The 11,204-nt window shown below is 33.2% G+C and overlaps 1 protein-coding gene across 2 annotated transcripts; it reads left to right on the top strand.

Moving 5' to 3' along the window:
• Positions 1 to 2,079: 2,079 nt before the first annotated feature.
• Positions 2,080 to 10,451, top strand: LOC116106358 (probable ubiquitin-like-specific protease 2B). Of its 2 annotated transcripts, none has more exons than XM_031392712.1 (16): positions 2,080 to 2,328; positions 3,377 to 3,678; positions 3,769 to 3,859; positions 3,974 to 4,023; positions 4,632 to 4,823; positions 4,909 to 4,984; positions 5,405 to 5,513; positions 6,191 to 6,247; positions 6,829 to 6,960; positions 7,284 to 7,484; positions 7,575 to 7,630; positions 7,702 to 7,795; positions 8,260 to 8,350; positions 8,618 to 8,737; positions 8,849 to 9,277; positions 9,588 to 10,451. In XM_031392712.1, the coding sequence occupies exons 1-16, from the start codon at positions 2,190 to 2,192 to the stop codon at positions 10,260 to 10,262; spliced, it is 2,814 nt and encodes a 937-aa protein (XP_031248572.1). In that variant the 5' UTR covers positions 2,080 to 2,189; the 3' UTR covers positions 10,263 to 10,451. The 2 variants fall into 2 exon arrangements, with proteins under 2 accessions (XP_031248572.1, XP_031248573.1); XM_031392713.1 differs by having other exon boundaries at positions 2,082 to 2,328; positions 9,591 to 10,451.
• Positions 10,452 to 11,204: the final 753 nt, after the last annotated feature.

Genomic DNA, 11,204 nt, shown 5'->3' with positions numbered 1-11,204 from the left:
ACTTAAGTTCAAATTCCTACTATTACTAATAAGAGGTAGCCATTAGAGGCTTACTTGGTTGTTAACTTTAGGGCCTCAGGGGACTAGCTAAGGTTCACACAAGCTGGCTCGGACACCTTTAGATAACAAAAAAAAATATATATATATATCACTATCAGGCTGCGTATGGTTAGGGCACTAAGAAGATTACTCCAATAATCTACCTTTTAATCTAGTCATTACCTTGTTTGGTTCAGCAGGTAATATGAGAGGTGATATAGGGGTTATGTGATTACCGACTTAGAAAGTGGTATTTTAAGATTACCATGATAATCCTACTTTTATTTCCAATTTTACCCTTACTCTAGTCATTACCTTGTTTGGTTCAACAGGTAATATGAGAGGTGATATAGGGGTTATGTGATTACTGACCCAGAAAGTGGTATTTTAAGATTATCGTGATAATCCTATTTTTGTTTCCAATTGTACCCTTTGTTAATAAAAATTTCAGACACAAATGCCCTCTTTTTTATGTCAATTAACAATTAACTCAACTTGTTGAATGACTTCTTTAACCTCATTAATTAATTATATGGACAAAAATGCCTTATATATATATAGATCTTGTAATGGGCATTTCAGTAAAATAATATAGTATTTTGTAATTATTGTCAATCAAACACATTAATTATTTATGCAACCCACACAAACCAAACACAATAATAATTTATATCCATTAATCTTCAAAGTTATCTATCTTACTGGTAATCATATCTTTTTTATAATGAAACGTTATCAAAACCAAACGCCCTGGGTGGTGTTGATATTTTTTTGGGGGTTGAAATGGCGATGAAAAAAATATGATGAAAAAAATATCAAAAGTTTAAGAACACAAAAGTTTTTTAGTTTGAATTTTTTTAAAGATAAAGGATAACCTACTATTTTAACTATTAAAATTACTTAAATAACCTTTTTCCATTAACAGTGTTATAAGGTAAGCTAATGATGTGAGGTTACGTGTTACCTAATCATCTTTGATTATTTTCTATACACCGTTAAACATTGAAACCTCAGGGGAGGTCCATGTAGTTAACCCTTTATTTAAAAAAAAAAAAAAAAGAAGAAGAAGAAGAAGAAGTGAGGGGCAATGAGTGAGACCAAAATAATACGGGCTGAAATGAAAAATATCAATTTTCTCTGTCACAAAGGGCTACACATTTCACAAATAAATAACCACGCCTAAACACCCACGCGCCAAAGCAAATTTATGACCCCTTCATCGAAAATGAGACACAAGGGTGTAAATCAATCTACAGACTCGCGTGGAAGTGCCACTTCGCCCCGCACAATCAATACGCAACAAATGGGATCATAGCTCTTTTCTTCCCCGTGTTTTTGGTGTACGATCGAAGGATTACGTTTTCAAAAACTATCAAATACGCCCCCAGTTTAACAAACGCTTTTCACACCGAATTTTCTGTTTCTACATAATAACAAAATCGCTCTTCAACTAAAATAACACAAATACTCTTCAATTAGCCTTTTTAAATTTTAAATAATATCAAATATAAACAAGTAACCACAATGGAATTCATAAATTTATAGTAAATCATTCACACATTTTCTCTCACTAAATTCAATTCAAATAAAACTAAACCCTAAATTTCTTGGACTTTGTTTTGTTGATGCGGTGAGAAATTATAGATGTATCATTGAGGTTATTTTCCTAATTACTTGGGGAAAGATTTAATCAAAATGATAAAGGGTTCGACTGAAGTTTATATCACACTGCTTAAATGTGCATTTATCAAAATAATAAATGATTTTTTATTTATTTGCAATTTTTTTATTTAATTTATTAATACTGATTGATAGTCGTTGATTAACTTTTGATTTGTAACTGTGTCGTTTTGCCGTATGTTTGAAATAATTTGTAATCATTTTAATATTTATATTTTATTAAATGATGCAAATCCTGTAACTGTAAATTAACATTGAGGGTTGCATTTGCTATTTTTTAAATAAATAGTCCTCGACTTTACTAATAAAGAACATAAGGAGTTTTTACCCTTAACAAACAGTTTCTCTCTCGTTGGCCCTTTACGAAACCTCCCTCTTCTTTTCCTCAAAATCGATTACTAAATTAACTTGGATCGTCTAAACCCACTAAGCCGGTTTTGACTCGCTGAGTCATTCAATCCTTTCGCGACATGGAGAACGGGCACGAAGCCTTTGACTTCAAAGAAGAGGACGAGTTGACTGAATATGCAGCTGGTAACTTTGTAACGAAGTATAATAACCCTAATCATGATAATTCCGGGGTTTTGAAGTACGATTTACTTGAATGCGGTGAGTTTCTGTTTTGGTGCTCTGTTTGGTTGGTGAGAAAGCCGAGGATTTATTTTTATTTTTATTATTATTAACGTTTTCCCTTTCTATTTGGTTTTGAGAAACCCCGGCAAAATATGGGCTGTTGATGTTTTGCGCTTTTTCTGTTTTTATAGAAACTAATAATTACATCTTCTTTACTCCAAAGAAGTTTTAGTTTCACAAATGAGATTATATATGATTTCTAATGTGTTTGGCTGATTAATTTTGAGCAATGATCGTGTAAAACTTTGTTTTATGTGACAATTCAATGTTATTTCCAGGACTGTATTATTTTTAAAATTTTTGTTACTTGTTTAAGTTTGAATCTCTGATTTGGGAATTGTTACTGCTCAATTGTTAAGGAGTAGGGAGTTGTAACCCAATGTGTGTTGGAGTTTTGTTCACCGAGTTATATAGGAGTACTATAAAGACTTAAGTATCGTAAATAGCTGTTGACCTATTTGCATGTGAATCAATTGATTAGGGCTTGATTTGGCTTTGACAAACTATATTTCCTAGGCAAGTTATGTGCGAGTTCTTGTTTACCTATTTATAAGCTAATTTTTTTTTTTTTTAAGTACCTTTTGCTAAGCTTCAATTATCATTCATGGCTGTCTTTCTTGAAAAAGGATATAAAGTGTTGGATTTTTAAGATAAGTGTGTTCAAGTCCAAGATGGGCTATTCTATGACAATTTGGAAAATGACTCCTGAGGGGTTAATCTGGTGGTTTATTTCTCAGGTTACCTACCTAGCAAGAAACCAATCCGAGTTTCTTACATCAGTTCATTGCACTGGTTTTAAAGACTTTTTAGGTTATTTAAAAAAAAAGGAAAAAAGAAGGTTTCTTGACATGTCAATTAAACTGTTCATCTTCAGGCTTTTTTGTTTTAGATTTTGATTAGCTGTTTTGATCTTTTGTTTTTTCTTTGTTTGTTATGGTTTAGAACACTTGTAAAAAGGATAATACAATAATGTTACAAATGCCATCACTATGCTAATGATTGTGTTAATTTCCGTTTGCCTCAGGAACCAACATTCAGAAACAAGGAATTGGTAGTGTGCTTTGTGTAAATGTTGACGCAGTTGACTGTGATCCTAGCTGTGACAATGAAAATACATATGCCTCCATGGATGCAGACAGAGAGGATTGTGTTACCAGAGCTCCTCAAGTGAATTCTACAAGTTGTGAACAAATCCCTTATTTCAGAAAGGATAATTGTGGGACTGGAAATTTCTTTTGTGAGCTGGACTCTAGAGATTCGTGCCATCAGGAACCTTTACCTGGGAAAAGCCATTTCACTTGTGGCATTTCAGATTCTCCATCAAATGTATTTTGGTTTTCATATTTCTTCTCATATATGTTCTGACTATAGATAATAATATCAAGGTTATTCATACATTTATTTTAATTTGTACAGAATGAGCCAGCTGCTGTGAATTCTGATGTGGACGGAAGTATGGATGAGGATTCTCCTTTCAGTCCTATTTCTGATACTATGGAAGACAATGGTATAATTTCTAATTTGGGGATTTTGAATAATCATTTACCATATATTATGTTGTTCATGGACAATTATGTTGTGATCCTTTATGTTCTAAAAACAGTTTTCTGCATAATTTCAGCTGCTTTGGATGGTCATGTCTCAGATCATTGCTTTGACGGTATGGAAATGGTAATTCTCCTTCTTCTTGATAAACTATTCAAGTGTCTAATGCATTATTGATTCAAGTTTTTAATGCATTATTGATAAAACAGACATTTTTTGACCTGTTAGCTGTATTAAATTTCTTTTAAATCTGAATTTGGATCTCCATTTAGTGTGCTTGATATCTTTGGCATCTTAGATGTCTTGTTATCATTTTTAACTGCTGTGGATAGAAAGTATTATGCATGTATTGGTAATTGCTTATTTTTGCTGCATTCATTTCAAATATTTTTTCACATTTTCTCTATGCTGTTAATGTGTCTCTCATTGCTTCCTTAAAAGATGCTAATGTCAGTTTACTATTGGATTTAATATCTTTGGTTTCCTTTATGATTAGTATATATGCTGTTGGCTTAGTCAATGATAGAAAGTTTCGCTTCCACAAGAAATAAAACATATATTTTGCAGTAAGTGAAGATACTTGCTGCTGTCTACTCATAAGAAGTTTATTAAATTGAACTGTGGGCACAAATATTTGATTAATGATATCACATTTTTCGGTACAGTCTAAACATTGCCAGAACTTAGAAGTGCCTTTGAAACCTGATTGTATATTCTTTCTCTGCAATTTTCAGGATGGCATAAACATGCAAGTTGTTATACATCCTGATTATGTTGTGTATCGGGATGATCTTTGTTCGGGGTCCCTTATAACTTTCTCTTGCACTGGTATTGAAATCAAGGATTCAACTGCATGTGGAAATCAAGGAAGTTTTAGTTGGGGAATTGATGATATTGTAGATATTGAGTGTCATTGGTTTCAAAAGGTGAGATTATGCATTCAAGTTTCAATTGTTTTGTGCATATGCTTTTCATTAAAGATTTATAGTTTCTTGTATGGAAATTATGTAGGTTGCGTCAGTTGTGGTTAAGCTTCACCTACTGTCAAAGAATTCAATCCAAGATGGTGATTCAAAAGGCACTTCAGGTCTGTGTACTTGGGAAAATTTAGTGCTCATGTTTTCATGAAGTAGCACTGAATTGTGCTTGTTCCATGTTTTATTGTTTCTTGGTGTAGGAGATAGTGACAATTTATTGTGAAGATTATCAAAACACTACTTAAATTATTGCAACTTTGTTGATCTCCCTGTGATCTTCGATCTTGTTCTACATTCCCTCAACTTTGATTTGTTGTTATCCATATTGGGATTCTATTTTTTGCTTTTATCAGTTTAAGAAAATTTTGGTTTGCATTTTTGGCTATTATCTGATCAAAAGTAGAATGTTCGCTGCATCTTTTAATTGAATCTCTGTATGGATCTGAGGCTATACTTTTACAATTATTTGGAAGTTCAAACACTTGAACAGTTCTTGTTTCTTAATAGTTTTCCTTTCTAAATTGATTCAGGCATTGAGGAGTTGAAGTTTGCAGTTATTGAGCAGAACTGGTCTGAGAAACAGGAAAAAATCACCTCATTAAATGATAAATACAGGGCTGTATGGAACGTTGTGCTTGAGTAAGTTAATTTACTTTTATAATAATTTTGTTTTTTATATTTATTATTAAATTGATAATGTCCCTTGTTCTGGGAGATGAGCAATATATGTTTCAAGTTGCCTGCTTTTTAAAGTGGTGTCTAAAGCTGTTTAATATTGTTTCTTCGTTGTGTTTAACATTATCCTTCTAGGCCTTGTGGCAATGTATGTCATAATTTGTTGACTTTGCAGTGTAACGTTGTCTGGATGTATGATGGTAGTTGATGTATGCTAAAGTTCTTGTACCTTCTGTCTTGATGAAAACTTAACCATGATTCTATAAAGGTTAATTACCTTGCTGATAAACTTTAAAAATTGTATAAATAAATCAAGATTGTGCTTATAACCAAACGTTTGACTTGTTGCAGTATTTCAAATTTTATTGTGCATTAACCAAATCTATAGGATTTGGCCCATTGGTGATGCTATTTAAGATATTTTGTTTAAGATTTGTGTGCATGATGGCATATAGATGTTATGGTGAATGTTTGTGTGCTGTTTGACAATTTTTTACTTTTCACATACATCTTGTAGTAAAATCATGAATTAGTTGTGGATTGTAAGTTCTTTAGGTGTTATCTTCTATTTTTCCTTTTTAATCTCATTTAACCTTTCTTGTGTTTATTCAATTAAAACATAACTCTCCATTTACTTGTAGTGGTCTCGTGGAAATGGATGGAAATAATTTGTTTGAACGGAGGCAATATTTTCCCAAGTAAGTGAAAGTTAACTGTTTCCCCTTCTCCTATTTTAATGGCATGTGTAGATATAACGCTTTATTTGTTGGACTGGCCTTTTTGCGATGTGGTCAGATGATTTTTTACCATGTTATCTTTCATTTGCCTCTTTGATATCCTCTGTCATCATTTTTCTTATTACATTCTCTCGTTCTTTCCATGAGTTAAATACAATGAGATTTGTAACATTTTGATGCTCTATCCTTTTAATAGATTTTTTTCTTGTAGTTTTAACTGATAATTGGGAATGGCTTTCTTGTGTAATGTAAATATGTTTTTGCTTGTGGGATGAGTGAATGAGGGCTTGTTTCTGGAGAAAAGTCAGAATCAACTTTCTATGAGGACTGTTAAAAACTTGATTTACTTATCATGAAACATTCTTATAATTGACGTCTTACAGTTTGGATGAGCCTTTGATCTTGCTTATGGTATATTAAATGAAACTTGTACTTGTGGAGGAAATGAAACTTGGTGATCAACATTCATATTTATTAGGGGTGTTTTTGTTAGCACTGAATGGTTTCTAACTGAATAAATGTTCAAATGTGTGGTGATACAGTTTTGATGAGCCTTTTGAAGATGTAATCTATCCAAAAGGGGATTCCGATGCTGTTTCAATTAGCAAGAGAGATGTTGATCTCTTACAACCAGAAACATTCGTCAATGATACAATCATTGACTTTTATATCAAGTAAGTTAATTTGTGTAAATTTAATGCTTTAATTAATTCTGACATATCCTTTTCACTGTAGGATATTGAGCTTCAAATTCTCTCTTGTTGGCTCAATGCATTACCCTGGTTGCATTTTTTTCTATTATTTATTGTATTCTTTTATTCACTAGCTTATGATCCTAACTTGGAAACATAGCAAGTAAGAAGAAAGCCACATTAATATGACATTTTTAAGAAAGTTTTGCATTTGTTTTGATTGTAAATTAGGTTCTGACATTGAGTTTCTTTTTATTTATTTATTTAAGAAAAAGAGTTAGTGTGAAAATATAATTGGTTGGCAGGTATTTGAAGAATCAGATTCAAGTTGCGGAAAAGCATAGATTTCATTTTTTTAACAGCTTTTTCTTTCGAAAGCTTGCTGATTTAGACAAAGATCCATCCAGTATTTCTGATGGCAGGGCTGCTTTTCTACGTGTTCATAAGTGGACAAGAAAAGTGGACATATTTGGAAAAGATTACATTTTCATTCCTGTAAACTTCAAGTAAGAAATCAGTTTAAAACTTTTGTTTCTTTTCAGAAACTTTCCCTATTAATTTGGGCACTGATGAATTTTATATGCATTTTATGATAGTCTACACTGGAGTTTAATAATCATATGTCATCTTGGTGAAGTGGCCGCTTTTAGAGGTAAGTCTTGTTGGAACCTATGGTCCCTTTTTGGAAAACTCCATTGTTCATGCACCTTTGTCTCTTTCCAGATGAAGACCGAGACAAGTCGGAGAAGGTACCATGTATTCTGCATATGGATTCTATCAAAGGAACTCATGCAGGTCTCAAAAATCTTGTTCAAAGGTATCCTTCAGCTTTTAGTTCATGTTATGTGTTAATATCTTTTTAACTAGAGTGTTTTATTTCTCTCTGTCATATCCCTTTTCATCACTCCTTTACTTCTGTTTTTCCATGTGAAAGGAGCTTCTAAGAGTTAAAAAATGTATAGTTGAGCAAAAGTTTCAGATATTTGCTTGTTCAACTTGTGGTGGGAAATTTTTTTATTTGAAATTCTTTATCATGTGACATATGGTTAAGCACCATGAACTAGTTATTTAGTGGAACATGGACAAAACATTTTGTTTTCCTTGTCCTCTTGAAATATGTTTTAGTGTCATTGCTTTGTAGTTTCACCGTACTCTGTTATTTCTCGATGAGTACCATTACTGTGTAATATGATTTCAGTAAAAGCTCGTCTGTTTCCATGTGTTATTGGAGATTACATCTTCAGTCTTTTGACATGTCACTTTTGTATGTTGAAATAACAGTTACCTGTGGGAGGAGTGGAAAGTGAGACACAAGGACACATCAGAAGATATTTCTTCAAAATTCTTGAATATGCGGTTTGTCCCACTTGAGGTATTGCAATTGTTTTTACATTTTGAAGCTATTGTAGAATGGAGTTATAAAAATAAAAAGATTGCCTTAAAAAACTACTTTTAGGTTGGTAAATAGGGAAGTAATAAGGTGGAAAAGGTTGATTCACTGGTTATGTCCATATATTTACTGATTATTTACTTAATATTGGTTTATAACCTAATAGCCTCTCTGTGTGTGTGTGTGTGTGTGTGTCTGGTGGGTGTTTGTTGTTTTTGTTCTGACAATTTAATTCTTGTTTCTTATCAGCTGCCACAGCAAGAAAATTCATTTGATTGTGGCCTGTTCTTGCTCCACTATCTTGAGCTCTTTCTTGCTGAAGCTCCTGTTAATTTCAGCCCATTCAAATTAACCAAGTTTTCTAACTTTGTAAGTAGTCTGTCTAATGCTAGCTTTTCAAACCTTGTCTTACAGACTGCCCTGTCATTTGTTTAATCTTTCAAGTGGTTAACCACATATATCATGACTTATATTTTCCAGCTTAACGTTGATTGGTTTCCACCCTCCGAGGCTTCTCTTAAACGTACGCTTATACAAAAATTGATATTTGAACTTCTTGAAAATCGTTCTCGGGAAGTCCCATTGGCTGTTTGTCATAATGAACTCCAATCCTCTAGATTTCCCAAAAACAGTGAGAACGAAACAGGCTTGAATTTGCTATCAGAAAGAAGCAGTTCTTCATTTGCTCAACATGGAAATTTATCAAATTCACGGGCTAGCCGGGGCATTGAAATCACTCTATTAGGAGCAGCTTCTGCAAGGAATATGCAGTGTGTTAACGATTCTGGCTTGGTTCTTAGGGAGTTTTTTGAGCCAGGAGCTACTGCAGGGGCATTACTCACACAGTATCAATCTTTTGGCCAGCCATCTTCTTTTTACCATCTCAATGGTGCTATGTCAACAAGAGAGGTATAAACTTTTCTTCATCATTGTTGTCTTATTCTATTCATTTACAAGATAATTGTGACTATGAGTATGACTATTATTATTTAGGACTTTGGCTGTTGATCTTATGGTACCATAACATTTAAAAGACTTTTTCTGCTGGTAACACATAACATGTTAAAAAAGTGCTGTAAAAAACATTACATTTGTTTCTTGCAGAGGCTTGTTTTGTAACCTGTTTGATATGTAGGGATCTTACGGTAATGAGATCCATAGAAGTTGACTGGATTATCAGCACATTAAATGATTTTTCCTTGTTTCATCTAATTTAAAGCAGGATGACGTAGAAACAAGTGAGGATTTTGGATATTTGCCTTCTGGGGAAAATGGTTTCCAGCAAATAACTGAACTCACAACTCAAGCTAGTACCATTCCATATCCATCTAGAGGTTTTGGAACAGAGGTTTCATGGAACCAGGAGATCCCCATGCAAGGAGAGCAAGATATTGACTCATCCCCGGAAACATCTTTGTGTGCTTCTGATGACTCAGAAGATGTGGGGATAATTGAACATGATCCACTTCCAGAGGATGCCAGTCAAAGTCTTATAGAGAGATCAGATCAACACAGATCCATATCTCCGGACAACATTGGGTATTTGACTGGAGACCTGGAGTCTGTCTCTAGCAAGATGCTGCAGACATCGACGATTGAAGGTTCTCAGGAACCTGATAAAATACAGGACAGTACCTTAAATGTAGGCCCTTCCTCCGGACAAGAAAATCTGACTACGTCATTGCTTGAGGACCCTAATTCAGTTGAAAACAGGTTGCATCAAGACTCTGAAATGGATGAAAACAGAGAGTTTTCAAGTGATGAAGTGCAAGTTGTTGATGATGATATTCTGGCAGTGTCATATGAAGAGCGAGCTGCAAAAAGGCCACGGCTCTCTCCTGTTGAAGAGGAAGGAGGACTCACCGAAAGCTTGTCAAAGGATCTTCATTTGTGACACGTGTAGATGGCTTTTCTTTCTAACCTCTTTTTTCCTTTTAACACAAGATATTCATGTGAATAGTGTTGGTAGCTCTGTTGACTGTATCAGTGCAGAATGAGCTAGTAGGGAGATTGCTTCAGTACAGCAGTTTTTGTTATAATTAACGTAAAGTAAAATCATTTTAAGCCCTGTCAATCTAAGAAAGAAAAATATATAATTATAGAATTGTTATGGTCATTAGTCATGGTTGTTAGTATCCTACGATATCCGATACGTATCAAAGAGTGTATCTTAAACTATTCGATACGTTGATATGTATCTTACGTATCCGTTCGTATCCTTAAAAATATCGATATGACTTTATTAATTTGGGTCAAATGTCTAAAAAAAAAAAAATGTCAACCAACCCGATTAACTAAAATCTGTGCAAATTTACCTATTTTGCATGGAGAAAGTGAAGAGGAATATGTATTGCCCATTTTACATGATAATAATAATATAAGTGGAGATATAGATATTGACATTGATCTTGGAATTTTGTGATTAATTTTGATTATTTAATACCGTAATTTAAAGTCAATAATACCACAAAATTTTTTAATTAATTCTGGGGATTATATTAATTTTTAGAAAATTTTGATTATTTTATTAATTTTTTTTTAAAAAGACGTATCTTACGATACGATACGATACGAGATACACAATTCAAAAAATTAGATTTTTGATACACGATACGATAGACGATTTGATATCCATCTCATTAGTAGCTGTATTTTACACCTGTGGGGAGCCTCATGGGCTTTGCCAGGATGAGGTGTTAATGATTTTGCTACTGTTCACATTGTTGCTCTTAAATATTTTTTCTTTTAAGGTTGTAGAGGGTTAATAGATGCAGTATACAATAAAAGTTACCAAAAAAAAAAAAAAAACAACGTTTTATTAATAATGGACGCTGTA

Source organism: Pistacia vera, unplaced genomic scaffold, assembly GCF_008641045.1.
Source record: "Pistacia vera cultivar Batoury unplaced genomic scaffold, PisVer_v2 Contig512, whole genome shotgun sequence".
NCBI classification, from domain to species: domain Eukaryota; kingdom Viridiplantae; phylum Streptophyta; class Magnoliopsida; order Sapindales; family Anacardiaceae; genus Pistacia; species Pistacia vera.
Note: the sequence above shows the minus strand (reverse complement) of the source record. Positions and strands in the feature narration are given on the sequence as shown.

What these genes read in the sequence shown, in the direction of transcription:
- LOC116106358 (XM_031392712.1), top strand. Translation starts at nt 2,190, where the DNA reads ATGGAGAACGGGCACGAAGCCTTTGACTTCAAAGAAGAGGACGAGTTG. An exon ending in TGATACTATGGAAGACAATG is followed by an intron (nt 3,860 to 3,973) that starts GTATAATTTCTA and finishes GCATAATTTCAG; the next exon opens with CTGCTTTGGATGGTCATGTC. An exon ending in TAACCAAGTTTTCTAACTTT is followed by an intron (nt 8,738 to 8,848) that starts GTAAGTAGTCTG and finishes TATATTTTCCAG; the next exon opens with CTTAACGTTGATTGGTTTCC.